General features: G+C 59.5%; 1 protein-coding gene across 4 annotated transcripts in view; it reads right to left on the bottom strand.

The window, feature by feature from the left end:
* Positions 1–699: 699 nt before the first annotated feature.
* KIF1A (kinesin family member 1A) overlaps positions 700–17048 on the bottom strand; it is a 34631-nt gene continuing 18282 nt past the window's right edge. The window contains exons 26-49 of one of the 4 annotated variants that reach the window (XM_042820700.1): positions 16268–16528; positions 13327–13445; positions 13162–13247; positions 12816–12954; positions 12542–12710; positions 12080–12170; positions 11812–11930; positions 11592–11647; positions 10363–10471; positions 10181–10247; positions 10002–10086; positions 9661–9766; positions 8311–8337; positions 5802–5916; positions 5379–5512; positions 5191–5252; positions 4925–5070; positions 4453–4665; positions 4250–4327; positions 3893–4017; positions 3613–3759; positions 3268–3460; positions 3077–3195; positions 700–2538 (exon numbers count right to left, since the gene is read on the bottom strand). In XM_042820700.1, coding sequence (XP_042676634.1) covers positions 2496–2538; positions 3077–3195; positions 3268–3460; positions 3613–3759; positions 3893–4017; positions 4250–4327; positions 4453–4665; positions 4925–5070; positions 5191–5252; positions 5379–5512; positions 5802–5916; positions 8311–8337; positions 9661–9766; positions 10002–10086; positions 10181–10247; positions 10363–10471; positions 11592–11647; positions 11812–11930; positions 12080–12170; positions 12542–12710; positions 12816–12954; positions 13162–13247; positions 13327–13445; positions 16268–16528 — 2809 coding nt within the window. In that variant the 3' untranslated portion in view covers positions 700–2495. The remainder of the gene's footprint in view (positions 2539–3076; positions 3196–3267; positions 3461–3612; positions 3760–3892; positions 4018–4249; positions 4328–4452; positions 4666–4924; positions 5071–5190; positions 5253–5378; positions 5513–5801; positions 5917–8310; positions 8338–9660; positions 9767–10001; positions 10087–10180; positions 10248–10362; positions 10472–11591; positions 11648–11811; positions 11931–12079; positions 12171–12541; positions 12711–12815; positions 12955–13161; positions 13248–13326; positions 13446–16267; positions 16529–17048) is intronic. The other 3 variants (XM_042820701.1, XM_042820702.1, XM_042820703.1) reach the window with 3 other exon arrangements.

Genomic DNA, 17048 nt, shown 5'->3' with positions numbered 1-17048 from the left:
GACGGCCAATGGGAGACCGCGGGAAGGCCGGAAGCCGGCGAGAGAGCGGCGTGGTGGCGGCGGAAGTGCTCCGGCGCTTGTCGACGCGCCGCCGTGGGGCGGTGACGCGTAGGTGCATTCACCAATCGCTAAGCGGAACTGCGCTGCCAATCAATACCCCTCTGGCCAACGGGGCGGCAGGGCGCCAGCCGCGTGCCCGGCTTTTGGGGGGGGGGGGGGGGAAGAATGAGGAAGCGCCCTCTGGCGGCGCCGCGAGGGAACCCACCGCCCCCACCGCCCCACTGGCCCGGTGCTCCCCGCGCCCCCAGCAAAGCACGGCTCGAGGCGGCTGCGTCAATGCCACATTTATTTCAGAACCGAACAAGCCTGGCGCGCGGGCAGGCGGCCGGGGCCCGAAGCTCCAACACGGGGAGGAGGGGGCACGGGAACGGGGCGGGAACGGCTGCGGTCCCGCGTGGGGTCGAGAGGCTGCGGGGCTGAAACGGGCCTCGAGCTGCGGGCCTCGAGCCCGGTCCCACGGCGTGCTCTGCAGGTTGGCTGGCCTCAGGCACGCCTCGGAGCCGGGCCCGCAGCCCTGCATGGCCGCCAGAGCGGTGTCTGGTTGCTGGCAGACACCGGGCCCGGCCCTGTCGGAAGGCCTCTGCCGGGAGCTGCCTCAGCCCGCAGGAGCCTCTCGCCCCCAGGCAGGAGTTGGGCCAAACTGGGATCCTACCAACGAGGGAAACAGCCGAACGAGGAGCGATGCGCCCGGCCACCCCCGTCCTCTGCGTCCCCGCGGGTTTACAAAGGAGCAAACGGTGTGGAGGGACGGCCTCTGCCCAGCACCGCACCGACAACACAGGGGACAGCGCGGGGACGTGCGGTGGTGGGGCCGAGATGTGGCCGTGCTGTGCAAATTAAGGTTGGCTGTGAATGCGTGACAGCGAAGCGAAGCCCAGCAGGGCCTGGGGATGTGCGGGGGAAGGCGCCCGCCTTCCTGCCCGGAGCTGCATGGGCCACCCTCGGGAAGCCCTGAAGTGAAGCACCCACGCTCGGCAAAACGACCAACGAACAGACGAGAGGAGGGACGTGAGCGATGGGTGTGGGGTTTGTTGGGGAGGAGGAGGCTGTGGGGAGCCCCGCCAGCACGGCTGTGCTGCAGCCATAGACTGAGTAATCTATGGAGGCGAGGGGAGGAAGGTGGGATTGCACTTCTGGAACGGGGGTGAGGGGTACGAAAACATCAGCTATGAAAGTAAGAAGCCCCGGCCTCTCTGCTCCCCACCATCCCCACCCTGACGCTGGTCTCTGCACTGCCCAATCACCTGCCTCAGCCCTGTTCTTCCTGCAGGAGGGGACAGCAAAGCCTTTGGGGGAGAGGAGCTGTGGGGCTGGGATGGCTGCTCCGAATCCCAGCTCCTGGGGAGCTTCATCAGCCAGCTTTGGGAACAGCCTGCCCAGCCTCCATGCTCCCCGCCATGGCAATGCTGACCTCCGCAGCTGTCTGGTAGGAGGCCCTGGGGGCAGCATGGGGACAGCCAACGTAGGCTGCATTTCGGGCACCGGACAGAAGAAGGAGCCCAAATACACTTGTTCTCAGTGAGGCACAACCATCCCGCGGGGCTCGGGCGGTTGGCTCGTCCATGTGCATGTGGGTGCCCTGGCTGCCTAAAACAGCATGCGTCCCCCACCAGAGGTAGATGGGGCAGGGAGGAATTGCCTCGCTTGGGAAGACGTGGTGCCCGGTCTGGTCACCGCTTCTGGGAAAAGTAGTTTAAGCGCTGGGGGGCAAAGCAGAAGGTTGAGGGAAGGATGGGGAGAGAGGGCGAGCGCACTGCAGTCGCCGTGTTTGGTCCCTTCTCCCAGAAAGGTGTCTCTGAGAGAGGGGCTGCGGTGGCCTTGGCACCAGCCCGCTGCCAAGCCTCTCCCCGGCTCAGGGGAGGCATTGTTCGGGGGCGGGACCCAGTGTATGGGTTTTTGTGATGTAAATAGAAATAAATACTTTATAAATATAATCTTAAACTACTGACACCTGATTTTGCCCTGCCATCTTTTGTAGAAACAATAAATTAGGAAATCCCTGTACCTAAACTACCACTTTCCCTTCGCGTGGAAGCAATTCCTCCTGATTTCTCATCTCTGAGCTTTACGACACTGCTACCTCTGTAGATCAAAGACCAGCTTTTAACCGGATCTACCCTCCTTGCTCCCTCCTCTCCGAAAGGAACCTTTCAGGAGCGTTACAGGTTGTGTGACATGAAGGCCACCCATGGGGGGAGGGGCAGAAGATCACATGCACACGAGAGATCCTGCCCAGGTGGGACCGGGCGTTTGCAGCTACGAACAGAAATGAGTTTCCCCCATGAAGGTGTAGATCGAGACGGATCCTTCCATGGAGCAGGCAGCTGGGGCAGCAGATGGTGTGAGAGATCGGATGTTAACATGGGGACTCTTGAGACAGAATCTGCTATCTTGATCCTGTTGGCAGACGGATGAGGTGGAGGGTGGTTTTCAGGTTAGATTCTCATCTGGGCTGTTCTCCTTCTGGACAGCTTGGACCTGAATTGGAAACCAAGACACAAAAGAAGTCAGAGATGGGGAAATGGAGATCTGTGGTATCTTGTGTGCAGGCTGGTTCTTGAATCCAGCTGGAACCAGAGGGGCATGGGGTTAACAGTGCTCATTTGCCAGGGCTCACAAATCTCTGTGCACTGGTTCCTATTCCCCTTCTGCAATTTGAGAGGATCTCAAGAACTTCTTGACATGTTCTGAAGAAGAGCAAAGGCTCAGTTGCTGCATATGGGTGCTGCTTTGAGCTCGGTCCCTGTACCAGCCACAACATGGCCCTTGGTTAAGTGGGGAGGAGTAACTCCTTACAGCTATAAAGTGGCGGAGCTGAAATCGTTATTAACATGTCCCAAACTCCATCAGCTTAGAGTCCTTTCCATCCCAGCCTGGCTCAGCAGGCACTCCCCATGTCTGGCAAAGAAGAACAGCAGCTTGCAGCCCAGTGACAGCGCTCAGCCGCTGGTGATCTCCCCACCTCTTCCTACAGCCCATTCACCAAAGCACACTCCTTCTGTCACCCACTCCGTACCTTATGGACCCGGCCAGGAGGGGGTTGAAGGCATAGAGCCAGTCGTGCATGTCCTTGTCACTGCTTGCCTGCAGCAGGATGCCCCGGTGCTCCGTGCACACCGCAAACGTGTTGGGGGTCTGCTAGGGAGAGCGTGGGGTCAGCACCTTGCCCCAGGGTGTTGAGGCTCCCTGTGTGAGGCTGGCACCCACCTTCAGCATGGCCTGCTGGTCCTCACTGTACTCCACTTGGGCTTTGGAGAGGTTGAGTATGGCCCTCTCCACTGAGTCCTTGTCTGAGTTGTAGATGTAGACGTATGGGCGCCTAACCACCACAAAACGTTTCACCCACCCATTGGTGTGGGGCTCCAGGAAGTGCAGGTAGCCCTTTTTGGAGACGATGGGGCTGGAGAAAGACAGAGAAGGCTGGATCAGGCTGGGACATGGGCTGCAAGGAGGTGGCTGCAGTAGAGCACTGTCACCTTTCTCCCCCAAGCCACTGGTTGCCCCCTCCGTCCCTTTAGGGAGTTCCCTCCTGGCCTCTCTGGTGGCTCCTACCTGACTCGGATCTCCTGAATGTCAGGCACCAGCTGCCGCTGAGGCTCCTTCTCATCCTCAGGCCGGCGGGACGGGGACTTCTTCTGCTCTCCTTCCACCACAGGCTCCAGGTCAGGACTCTCCACCCTGGAGGAGACCTGTGGGGTTCTAGGAGGAGGAGAAAGGATAGCGTTGGAGGAGGATGAAGAGCAACCATCAGGTGGGACCATGCCTGAGCAGTACCTCCATCCTGCTCGGTGAACACTGGGGACTCAACCCAACCTCCCAGCCATCTTCATACCTGACTTCCATGGTGTTGTAGCGTCCTTCCACCAGCGACGGGCAGGTTGAGGAGGGGGTGAGGGTGGTGACCCCGAGAGCTGACATGGACGGGTCTCTCATCAGGGTCACAGACATTTCAGACAGCTGTGGAGGAGCGGAGGTGTGGACTGGAGTCTCTGCCCGAAGCCGGGCACAGCTCTGGCCGGGGCAGGGAGAGGAACGTGCATATGGGTGCTCTGAGAGCAGTCAGGCGAGCAGAGGGTGGCAGCAGGGCCACCCACAGACCCACCCCTGCCCTGTGAGCCCCAATCCCCACGCATCCCTCCCAGCCATCACCAGCCCTGCAGACCCCAGGTTTCTGTCACCGCCCCGGTACCTTGCTCTCGCTGGCGCTGATGCAGACATGGCTGTGGCTGTACTCGCGGTTGAAGGTGTGCGTGAGCAGGCGCAGGCACTGCGGGCAGATGAGGATGAGGGTGTAGGAAGTTCCTTCTTCCACCCCCATCGCCTTTCCCACCGCGTCGCTACCACCATGCCCGCCCCCCTCTGGGAACCTCTTCTGGCTCCAGGATGGTGTACCTTCACGGCCAGCTCCTTCTGCCTCTCACTGGGGGTTTCGGGAGGAGAGGTCCGTCCTTCTGGGGCCCCATCAGCCGAGAGTGGGGAGGAGACGCAGGAGGTGCTTCGGGACTCGGAGTCCTCGCTGGAGCACGGGGACAGGGTCTCCAGGCCCAGCCGCTGGGTTGTCTCCAGCTTCTCACGCAGCAGCAGGTAGTGCCTGGTTTTCTCCACCTGGGTGAGGGCACCCCTGCTCAGCGCCAGGCTTCCCCCTTGCCCAGCTTGGAAGCATTTTGGGGGGCCTCCCACCCCCAATAACCCAGCTGCTTATTAGCTTTGAGTCTGCAGGCACCTGGCTAGCATCAGTGTAGCAGGAACAGAGCCCCACGGCACAAAGCCAGGAGGGCTGAGAATCCTGGGTGTGTTTTGGCACCCTCTGTTGCAAAGTGTGGAATTTCAGCCCCGAGAAGCTCTTCCCAACCCAACATCTTACTTCTTGCAAGAGACTGAGCTTCTCCAGCTCCCACTGATGGTCGAGGATGAGGCTGTCGCTGCGGGGCCGCCAGCCAGCCAGGTTCTCTTCTCCCCGCACATAGGCTACAGAGGTGTCCAATACGCGCCGGCGCCGCCTCTGCATGCCTTTGGAGACAAACACATGGCTCAGGGGACAGACACATGGCTCAAAGGATAGGAGCACGGCTCAGGCACTCATAGAATCACTCACACCACAGCCCTACAGTGAACGTGCAGGGCACCCACCTGGACTGCCAGCATCCGCCACGCGGCACAGGCTCAGCTCATAGACACCCGTCACACGGTTGCTGTAAGCAAAGTAAGTCACTTGATTCTGTTCCCAGACTCTGAGGTTTTACCCCACATTCCAGGGCAGCACTGGGTGCTGGAAGCATTGCTTGTCCCCTGTCCTCCCTCCTAAAACCAGCTGGTACCTCTCTGAAGCCCGCAGGCTGCCGCTGCCAAAGAGGTTGCGGATGGAGCGGGAGGCAGGGAGCTTGGCATCTCGGGAATAGAAAACCATGCAGAAATCTTTGGTGATGACGGCAGGCTGGGTGCAGTTCTCCATCTGCAGCAGGGTGGGAAGAGAGGAGAGCAGAGGGATTGTGTCAAGGGGGTGCATGAGCTATACAGGCAGCACCCCTGTGCTGTGCAGCCCACAGAAGGCAGGAAGGGCTGGAAGAGCCCCTGCCTTTCCCCATTAATGGGCAAAGGCAGCATCCCAGCGTCCTCCCGGGCTGTGCTTGCAAGTGGGGAGCTGCCAGAGGAACACCTCTGAGGGCTGCACTCCACCGGGAAAACCACATTGGTGAGGGAACTCCCCTTTGTGTTATAATGGCACAGAGATGGGTCCTTGCCTCGATGTAGGCGGAGAGGGTGATGTAGATTTTCTCCCGGTATGGGGTGACACGGTTGAGCAGCAGTGAATTGTGCATGGAGCTGTCCCACGCTGTTTCAAACTGGTAAAAAGTCCTGCCAAGACAGAGCAGAGCCAGTGAAACAATCTCCCTGAAATGCCAGCCAGACAGCGGGGAGACACCTCCCTTCCTCCCTCCCTCTGCAGCACTGCAGCAGGCCTGCAGGGATACATGGGCATGCATGGGACATTTGGGGCCAGCCACTCTGGGGGATGCAGGCTCAAGGCAAAGCCGAGGCAGAATGGGTGCAGCGGGAGGGAGACGGGTGCCCTTGAACTGTGCGCAGGGGTTTGGGAGCACGGGAGGCTCAGCTGAGTGCAAGGCAAGGCAGGGAACGGGGGACAAAAGGACAGAGGAGGGAGCATGTCCCCAGAGCTCAAGGCAAGCTGCCACCTCCAGCACACCCAGGCCAGCACCCTGTCACCCATCAGCACTCTGGGAGCAGCTGTCACCATTCGGGTGATGACAGCCAGAGTAGGAAGGAGAGAGGATGCTCAGCATGGAGGGACAGACCCCACCAGCAAAGTCCCCACCAGGAGGTAGGGCCCAGGATTTGGAGCCTATGGGACAGTCTCCCCTGTCCCTTGGCCACTGCCCTCTGTTCCTGCCCGCTGCCTCATTCTGTGCTTTCCATTTCCGCACTGTGCACTGGTGAGTCTGGGCAGGAGCTGGGGTGTGAGCTCTGGTGGGACCCCATAAAGGACGGCGCATAGCAGAGCAGTGGTTGCATTTTGGGGTCTGGACAGTACAGTAATGAGAAGGGGGAAGCAGGAGGCAGCTCTGGGTCGAGAACGTGGGGGACCCCAGCATTACCTCCCCACTGCCAGGGCACCCACACTCACAACGCACCCAAGGCCACCCTGGTCCCTTTGTGAGCACCCCCAGGCAGCCACAGCTTGGCCGTGGCCATGTGCAGGCAGTCAGAACTGAGCTGCATTGGGGCCAAGAGCGGGGCAGGCTCCCAGCAAAGGGGGCTTTGGCTGCACCCATGGGTGCATGGCCATTGCCCCTGCCTGGGGCACCATGCTGGAGAGCAGCGAGTCACTCTCTCAGAGGTGTTGCCTATTAAAACCACGTGAGACAGAGTCAAAGCAAAGGATCACTTTTCACACAAAGGGCTCTTGAGAAGAGAGAGCTCCCAAGGGAGGATATAAGAGAAGAGGAGAGTTAGGGAGAGGGGGAAGAAGAGCAAAAAGCGAAGGAACAAGGCAAAGGAGAAAGAGAGAGAAGCGGGAGGGACCATTCCGAGCATGTGCACGCAAAATACCTAGTGTCATTTCCGAATGAAATGCTATAAGTGGAAGGCAACCCAGGACAAACACACACACGTACACACACAGAAAAACGAAACGTCAGAAAGCATCGTCTGGACGGGGCCATCGCATGCCTTGCGGCAACCACTGCCCAGGATGGAGCCAACCGGGGTGCCAGGAGGAGCAGGATGGCACAAGGGTCTGCCCTGGGGCTGCTCTGGGGGCCCAGTGGAGCCCAACAACTCTCAGAGCCCATCTCAGCACCCACACTGCGGATGGAGCTGTGCCCAGACAGAATTCCTCAGCAGGCACGGTGGCCGTTCCTCGCTCTGCAGTGGCTGCTTCTGTGCCACTAAGCTCTGCATCACTGCTCACATTCCCCTGGCCCCCAAATCAGGGGCGAAAGATTGCTCAGGGAGAGCATCCCAAGGTTTATCGCTTTATGGATGTTGCAGCAAGCTCTCTGCAGCCCCACACCTTCCTCCCTTAACTCTACCCTCACTGCAGGACCCCTCCAACAATTTCAGAGCAGTTTCTGCACTCCTAGGGCCTGAAAGTTGCCTGCATTAAGGCAATGAAGAGATCCCCAAGTGCCCCACTGGTGCGGGATGGCTGCCAGACAGACAGACAGACAGATGTCCTCGGTTGTCCTGAGCAGGATCAGTCTCCAGCTGCTGCAGGGAATCCAGAGCCCCCACTGGGTCTTGGCAGACCCCATCCCTGCTGCATCCACCTTTGCCATGTATACATCACACCTACACCTGAAGGAGGGCTGCGCATGGCTGCAGGGTGTGCATACACCCAGCACACGTCCCCACACAGCCTGCCATGCCGTGCCTTCCCCACACAGGGCTGGGGCAGGGGCAGGGGGCCGGGACCGCATGTCCAGAGCTGGATGCCGGATAGCTGGGAGAGCAGCAGTGTGAAAAGTCGAAAAGCAAACAAAAACGGGGCGATGAGAGCGCAGGCCAGCAAGAGTGAGGAGGAGCGAGAGCACGATCCAAACAAACAGCAAAACCCGCAGGGAAGTGCGGCGTGAGAGAGAGGTGCCCAGGATGCGGGGAGGGGAGGGGGATGTGGAGAGGGGGCTGGAAACCCAAGTGCCGCCGGCAGCGGGACTGAGAGTGCTGAGATGCGGGGAGAGAGAGGAGAGAGTGGAGGGGGTGGAAAAAAAAAACAATGGAAACAAATAATACCTAGGCATATCCGAATCAAGAAACTGCCTGCGAAAACACAAAACAATCACATGGTTAGTGTGGGCTCAGATGGGCAGCGGCAGCAGCGGTTTGGGAGGGAAGCAAGGAAAGGCCTTGGGCACTGCACCCCAGGGCTGCCTGAGGGCAGCAGGGTCCCGGCGGCTGCCATGGAAGGTCCAAAAGGATACGGGAGGAGGGCAGAGCCAGGGCTGCTGTCGGCGATGGAGGCGGCGGGGCGGACGATAGCAAAGCAGGGAGCGGAAGCAGCCTGGGAGGAGGGCGAGGGCAGACACCGCTCTGCCTGCTGCCATCCTTGGCCTCCTGTCCCGGCAGGCGGCTGGGGTCGAAGCATGCGGGACATGGCAGGATGGAAGCGTGGGGTTGCTGCAGCGGCCCCTTGTTGTCCTGCTGGGAGCCAGCAATCTCTGTCCCCCCAGTGTGTCATCCAGCACCTGCTGCTCCTGCCATGGCATCCCAGGGGGTGGTTGGTACCCCATGGCCCCAGTGCACGGGGAAAGTGGGAGCCGTGTTCCTCTCCGTCAGGCTACGCTGGGGCTGCTGAGATCAGATCTGGCCGCAGCCTGGACCAGAGCAGCTGCTGATGCACATCAACACGGTCCCACAAGCCTGTGTGCCTGGGTATAACATCCACGTGGCTCCCATAAGCCTCAGCCATCCGGCACGAACCACCACAGCTCTGTAAGTCTGAACCCTCCTCACCACTGATTCCATCAGCCTTCTGCCTGGCCTCACTGCTGTCCCAGTGGGTATGACAATGTCTGACACCTGCACGCACAGTCCGTGCCCAGGCGCTCCCTGCCTGCTGGCAGTGGGATGCAGAGTGGCAAGGAGCTGCTCCAGCAGCACTGCAGGCTGGCACCTCACAGGCAGGGCTGTCACTGACACACCAGCCTGGGGACAAGCCACAGTGGGGAGGAGAAAAAGAAAAGCAAAGGGAAAGACGGTCCCACTGCCATCCAGTGTGCTCCTATGCCACTCAAAGCTCAGCATCAGCCCCATCACTCCTTCCCTGTGCCACCAACAAACGGTCACACTCTTGTCCCCACTGTCACAGTGCCCCACACTCACACGCTCCAACCACTCGGTGCGGCCACATCACAGCCGCAGAGCAGGAACAGCCCCAGGACAGGTGTGAGGGACCTCGTGTCCCCCATGGCCCTGGACGCATGGGGATCAGCCATGAGCATGAAGCGGCATTTCCAGCCAGTTAGCTACAACACGGGACTGAGCTGGTGACAAGTAGAGCACAATGTCCTGTCACTGCCACTGAACAGGACCAGCTCCCTGTCTCCCCCAGCACTGCAATGCAAGAGAAGCATTGGCACGCACCGGTCGTCCTGTGAGGGGTGGATGTAGCCCGAGGACAGGATGTTCAGGGACAGGATGTTGGGGTCAATAAGAGACTCATCAGCTTCTGGGGTGTTCCGGATCCGACCTGCAAACAAAGCACAGGAACCCACTCAGGTCTCCTGCCAGGGTCCATGTGTATGGTGTGCACCCCCATGTCCTGCTGGCACTGTGGTGGCACCAACGGGGCAGTCATCTCTGTACTATTGCAAGCATGATAGTAAGTGAAAACTGAATGGGATGGGAAAAAAAAGCACAGAAGCCTCTAGAGATGTGGAGGAGATTTGGGGGAGCTCCTTGCAACCTCGTCTGGCTTTGCTTACCCACAACCAGCTCCCGCACTTCCTTCCAGCGGATCAGGCTGCCTGTTTCATGCACCAAGGTGACAGTGATTCTCCTTTGGATGCCCTGAAAACGCCAAGGGCAGAGAGGATAGGGTGGTGATTAACAGCTCCTGGGCAGCGGGGCAGGAGCAGGGGGTTGGGTGCTGAGCAGGGAGTACCTGGTGGAGGAGGAAGGTCCCGTGGCACGGCATGCCTCCACGGTGATCCACCACAGCCGGGATGTAGCTGGAAGAGAAGACGGTGTTGGGACACAGCTCTGCTCATGTGCCCAAACCCACCGTGCTTCCCCAGAGGTGCAAATCACCACGCTGCCTCCCTCTCTCCTCCAACCAGGACTTACTCGCCATTGGCCTCCAGCTCGCAGATCTCGAAGAAGACCATCAGGTCGTACTTGCACTGGCAGGGCCCAGCACTGGGACGAGTCATGGTGCTTAGCTTGGTGGCGGGCACTGTAGGGGGTGGGAAGCACAACTTAACTCGGAGGCAGAAAGGGGGAGTTTGCTGCTGAGGTTGGGGGCACACGGGAGCAAGCAGGGGGACAAAGAGCAGGCAGGGCTTGGGGACAAGCAGGGCAACTAGGCAGGTGGCAATATGGCAGGAGGCAGCACGCAGCACTACCAGAGGGATGCAGCCCCATCCTGAGCACCTCATGGGCACTTCCTCCCATTCCCAAAGCAGAGAAGTGAGGGTTCAAGATGGGGCTTTTCCTGGAACACCTGACCAAACCCAGAAGGGACAGGAACGGGTCCCAAACCACACAGCACAGCTCCAGCACCAGTGGAGCAGCTCAGGGACAGCCGGATTGCTGGCTGACATGGGACCCCTGGTGCTGGAGCAGGAGGTGGGCAGGCATCACGGCAAACCACCGCACTCAGCAAAAACCACAGCAACTCGGGTCTCAGCAGACGAAAGCAGCAGGGACTCATGTAGCCCCGGGGAGGTGACCTCGGGAGCACCATGCCATCCCCACTGCTATCTTTGGCCCCCCAAGGGACAGCTGCTGACCCTGCTGCAGGCTCATGCGGGCACCAACCCGGCTTCTGCGCCTTCCTGATGGCGCGGTCCGCGGCAGGCAGGGGCGGTGGGCAGACGGGCTCCTCCATGCCACGCCGCAGGAGGGAAGTGGCGGCGGTGGCGGCCGCCAGAGCGTGCCCAGAGAGCATGTCCAGGAGTGAGCCTGCCAGCACGGCTGGCACTGAGCAGTGGGTGAGCCGGTGGGGGCTGGAGTGCTCTTGTGAGGAGGGAGGGAAACAAACAGAAAGGGCAACACAAAGCAAAGCGGTTACGCACAGACACTTTGGCACAAGGGAGGGATGCTGCGGGGCTGCCATGAGAGCAGGGGGAAAAGATGCTTGCAAAGGGGTTTGCGTCAGCCAAACACGGAGTGAGCAGGTGCCAAAGGGCCTCCGGGTGCTCTGGAGCACGACACATTTGGTGATGTCTCTGAGATTCTGCCATCCAGCCCTGCTCTTGCAGGCATGTGGCACAGGGCACTGGGAGCGGGGCATAGTGGGGAATGTGCTCTGCGACCTGGGGACCGTGGGAGAGGAGCAGGACATCATCCCCTACCTGGCTTGGAAAGTGGCATCACCCGTGGGAAGTGGCGCCGGGATGGCCTCAGCGGGCTGCAGAGAAAACAGGTGTAGATAAAAGCCACCGTGGCAGAAACTGGTCCCAACCTGGGGCCACCCACCGCCATGTACCCTTGGAGCCAGGAGTGCTGTTCCAGCCTGGCCTTGTGGCACCAGGGGAAGGCACAATAAGCCACACGTGATCCACACACACCTACCTAAGGACGTCCTTGCAGAGGGGTGGGAAGGGGTGTTGTTGGTAGTGCCCAAACACCTCAAATACAATCGGCTGGCTCTTGATGTATTCGATGAAGGACTTGGTCACCTCCACAGCAATCTGAGAAAGAGAAAGAGCACTTGAGCACACTGTCTTGTTTGGAAAGGAATGTGATGTGCTGAGAAAGCAGGCAGAAGGAAGGTGCTGCTCTAGGGATGGGCACTGGCAGCTGTGCGGGTGAGGGGGGTGCCAGAGGGGAAGGTGCTCACATTTTGGACATGGTAGAAACCCAGTGGTGGCCCTCGCCCTGTGTTCTTCAAGGGCTCCGTTGAAAAGGCCTCATCGTGGCGATGGATGAAGCTGCAAAGGGAAGGGAAGTCATGTGGGGACTGCAGGGCAGCACAGAGGAGCAGGAGTGGGAGAGAGGACAGGAACTTAGCCTGCGCTGCCACCTGGGCAGGGCTGGCATAGAAAGACACGCCACCCTGATCTGCAGCCCTCAGTGCCTGTGAAACACTCCCTTGCTTTTTCCAGTGACCAAATATGTGTCCAGGCAGAGACAGAGGCTCATCCCACATCTTTTGGTTTTGCTTCCATGAAAGACTTGGATGGAATGGAAGCAGAATGTGGGATGAAGCTTGCAACACTATCCCTGCTTTGGGGCAACCAAGGGAGGTGAAGGCCAGAGCATAGAGGGACACGACAGCCTGGGGGGGTCACCATGATCTTACTTGAACTGGCAAAAGATATCCGCATATTCTGCTGAGATGCTGGAGGCTTGCAGGACGGTCACTCGAAACGTGAAGATGCTGCCCAGCTTCAGGTGGTCCAGAGCTGCCTCCAGAGGCCCATCCATCGTGGACTTCTCCGGGCTGTCCAGGAGAAGGTCCTCTGGGGTCACTGCAGGGAAAGGAGAGCCCTCAGCAGGAGGAATTGTGCTGATGCTGAGCTGCTGCTGGGGACGTGGGCTTTCTGTGCTCAGACGCCCTGCTGGGTGCTGCTCACCGGCACAGGTGTTGTTGTTGACTTCATCGGCGGAGGGCCCCAAGTCACTCATCTGCCCCTGGCCCTCAACGATGCGCAGCTCCTCCTGGGAGGTCCCCGAGCGAGACATGCCTACAGCAGGGCAGGACTCGGACTGGAACTGGAGGGCGATGGAGGAATGGGGCTGAGGGAGCTGCCACCACTGCAGCACCAAAAGGAGGGCAGCCCCAGCCCAGAGACACAGCTCCTCGAGGGGCTGTGCCCGGCCCAGGTGGTACCCAAGGCAGAGCAGCTGGGCACCATCCTACAGGGTGAGACGCCGTGGTCTCTGCAGCCAACCCCATCCCAGTCCCCGCTGAGGTCATACCTTCTCGAAGTGCTGATCGTCAAAGGAGATCTTCGCTGTCCCCGACTGCCGCACGCCAGAACCGTAGTCTGGGGCTTCCTCGTCGGCTGCAGGAGGAAAGCAGCGAGGTGTTGGTGGGATGCTAGGGGACACGCAGGCCGAAGCAGCACCAGGGCCAGTCCCTACCTGAGATGGCTTGGACGGCCACGCGCAGAAAGCCCTTCACCTCGCCCTTCTCGCTGACGATGGCCACGCGGTGCACCAGGGGCACGGGGTACAGCAGGTTGCTGAGGTAGACGAAGGCCCTGCCGGGGAGAGAAGCAACACGGGAGCGCCGTCACCGCCTCTGCCCGAGCATCCCAGAGCGCGGGTGGCGGCCGCCGGCGGCCAGGTCCCATGTCCCATGTCACCGCTGCAAAGCAAAGCCATGAGGGGCAGCCAGGGCCAGCGCGGGGCGGGGAGCGGGCGAGCCGGCGTCTCTCCGGCCGTCGCATCCTGGGGAGGGGGCAAGCTGGGCAGAGGACTGTCTTGGCGGTGACGAGCCGGAGGATGGGGGCAGGAGGTGCCGTGAGAGAGCTGGGGGTGCTGCGGAGGCAACGGGGGGCGGGCGAGGCGAGGACAGGATGGGAAGGGAGGGAGGGAAGGAGGGAGGAAGAGGCTGGCGGGAACAAAGGATGGGGGGAGGAGAAGGTCCTGGCCTGGGCATCAGAGCCTCTGCAGGTGAACCTGCTCTGGGCGGCGGTGGCTGGAGGTGGCTGGGGATGCTGTGAGGTGTGGCTGGTGGCATGCACGTGTCCCCACGCCGTGTCCCGCCTGGTGCCACCGCGGGGTTCCGGTGTGACTGCTGAGCTCCCCGGGACCTTCTCAGGTATCCGGGCTGGGCACAGGCACGTGGCATTCCTCAGTCATTTGGCTTCCGCTTGCTGCCTTCCTTGAGTTCACAGCTGGCCGGCTCAGCCTCTCTCTCCCTAGCTGGGAGCTGGTGACAAATGTTGGTCCTTTCTGACCAGCACACCATAGAGGTCCTTCCACCATTTAGAGGTCCTTCTAGCACTTATGTCCTCAGCAGGGATGGCTTGTTTCCACTTTCCCATGTGTCTCGAAATGTGATGTCCTTGTGTCCTGTGGGTAGGGATCCTGAAGGCAACAGTCAGGACACATCAGCTTCAGGAGGCTCCCCAAGGCAAATGCAGATGTCTCCAGGTGGCTGGTTTCCTAACCTCACAGGCATCCGAATGGCATCTGAAAGGCTCTTGCAGAAAAGGCCACAGCCCTGTGTTCAAAGATTCAGCCTTGCAGAGGTGCAGAGGTTCTCCCTGCTGCTGCTGCAGCTCGGGCCAACCTCAAGCCAAGGCTTCTTCCACCCAAAAGTCCGAGGCTTTTTCCACCCAAAACAACTCCAAGAGGGGTTGAGTCACAGAGTGCAATCCCCCACCGAGCATCTCTCCCCAGCTCTTCTTGTTGGCCACCAGGGCTCAGGTAGGCATGGATTTGGGACTGCCTGCCCATGAGCAATTCTCCTGCCCCAAAATCAGTGGGCAGCCCATCAGGATGAATCCGGGGGATGGAGGAGGGGGGGGGAAGATGGGAAGGGAAGGACAAGAGGATGGGGAGGAGGGGGACAAGTGTGTCACTAGAGGAAGGAGGGCAGGGACACTAACCACAAGATTGGTGAGGTGCAAAGATGGCATGCTCAGACCAAAGAAAAGCCTTTCCAAAGGAAGACAAAAGTGAAATAACCCCAATTTTTGCTAAAGCTTTGGAGAGAGAGAGCCAGCAGCTAAAAAACAAAAACCAAACCAAACCAAAACAACTTAAAAAAAAAAAACCAAAACAAAAAACTGAAAAGAAAGAAAGAAAGAAATCAAAGACAAGGATCCAATCATAAACCAATCAAAGCACACTTCACAAGAAATGTGGCCGGCACAGCTGCTGCGTGGGGAGCCAAACCTGGGGCAGACTCAAAAGAAGTCGGGAGAGCCCGAGGGAATGACCTGGGGGACTGCAGAGGTTTGCTTGGCAGGTCGGTGGGTTTGGTTTTGAGGTGCCCCCAAGAGTTTTGGTTTTGGTTTATGGAAAAAAGAAAAAAAAAAAGGGTGGAAGAACCCAGCTCTTTCGGTCTGAGGCTGCAGGGCTCTTACCCCACCTCCTCCCTCTCTGCCTGTGCCGCTCCATCTCCTGCTCGCACCCCAGACTTGGACTCGGTAAGGGAGAAGCAGCCCCAGCACGGTGGGGGGCTCTGCCTTGGGTGGACCCCCATGGTCCCAGGAATGGGGGCTCCGAGTCCTGCTCTGAGCACACATCCCTTGTCCCCTTGGGAAGCCTTCTGCAGTGAAGCCAGGGGGCCAGCATCATCCTGCCTGTGTCACGAGGGCGTTTTGGGGATGGGCGGATTGCGACAGTTTGAAGGCACAGTTGGAGCCCAGAAACCCAACCCGATTTCTCCAAGTCAGGAGTGACCAAGCCCAGGACTGTCCTGGCATACAGGGAGGAGAAATTAAGGTTCTTTTCCCTTCCTATTCCTGCAGCTTGGGTCCCTATGTGCCCTTCCTGAGCATGCCCTGTGCTTGTAGCTACCAGCCCGTGGAGATGGTCCCAAGCAGTGCATGGGGCACAGACAGAGAAAACTCCACTTCCCAAAGAGTTCTCCTCCCCCCGCTGATCCCAAGCTCATCTCACTCACATGGCTCCCCCTGGAGTCCCACCAGATGGTGCCAGGGTTCACAGCGACCGGCACAGCCTCATTTTTCCCTGCTGCACTGGGACAGCTGCAAAAGTTGTGGCCGAAGCACCACCAGGACAAAAGCACAGAGCCTCACACTCGTGGTGTCACACTGTGGTCCTCGCTATGACGGACAGCTGGGCCCCCTGGGAATGGAAACCCGAGTGCAGGTCCTGCGGCACTCAGGGAGATCTCATGTTTTTGGGGGCTGCCCAAAGCTGGGCTCTCGCGCTCGCCCTGTGCCCTTGCTGCTGTGTTTGTCACAGCCCTACCTCGGTGGCCCCGACCCGACGGCCACCCCTGCGCCCACGGGACGCCCTGGAGGTGGGGGTCGTGCCAGAAAGCAGTTCCCTCATGCGAAAGAGCTAGTTCCTTCCCAGCATGCTCTCCTAAAACCTCACCAACCTTCCTACTAAACTGAACAGGGGGGAGCGGTCGTAAAACGGATCCCGGCCATCACACAGCGGGCACTCCGGAAAGATGTCTTCCTCCAGGTCCTCCGCCTCCTCCTCCTCCTCCTCCTCCTGCCCCTCGTGCTGCTCGTCAGCAGGCTCGGTGATGTCGGAGTCGGGGTTCGAGAAGGTAGGGGAGGGGGTGAGATCAGCCATGCGCTCGCTCATGCATGTGTTGAAAAGAGGAGAGCTGTTGCAGCCAGAGATATCTGAACTAAGGTTAGTACAACAAGATAGAAGACAGGTTAACACCAGCTGTTCCAAACAGAGAGAGCAAGAATAGAGCTTTTTGCAAATTATTGGTTTTTTTTTTTTTTTTTTTTTTTTTTTTTTTTTTGGCTTGGTTTGTTTTCTGCTCAAACCAAGGGATGTCAGGAAATAGAGACTTGCCCATCCGGTGCGTCTCTAAAGGGAGCCACCAATGGCTGTCGGCTAGAAAATGTGGGAAAAAAAGAGAGACCCAACAAACTGGTGCAAACATGAGAATTCCCGGCGCTGGCTTTGCAGGCAGCACAGCACAGCGGGACGGAACACACAACACAAGGCTGGGGGACATCCCACCACCCCACCACGGGGAAATCCCACTGCCGGTGCTGCTGTGGCACGAGGTGAGGCCTCCAAGGCACACACATCCATGTGTCCTTGTTGGGCCACCCGTCCTCACTGCCGGCACCGTGCAGGAAGCACATGGAGACGCACGGCACGGGTGGCACAGACAGACGCTTGGACACGGA

The sequence above is a fragment of the Centrocercus urophasianus genome, unplaced genomic scaffold, assembly GCF_019232065.1.
Source record: "Centrocercus urophasianus isolate 14NV4802_14NV808 unplaced genomic scaffold, USGS_Curo_1.0 seq_19, whole genome shotgun sequence".
In the NCBI taxonomy this organism is placed as follows: Eukaryota; Metazoa; Chordata; class Aves; order Galliformes; family Phasianidae; genus Centrocercus; species Centrocercus urophasianus.
The sequence above is the reverse complement of the archived record's forward strand: the minus strand, read 5'-3'. Positions and strand labels throughout refer to the sequence as shown.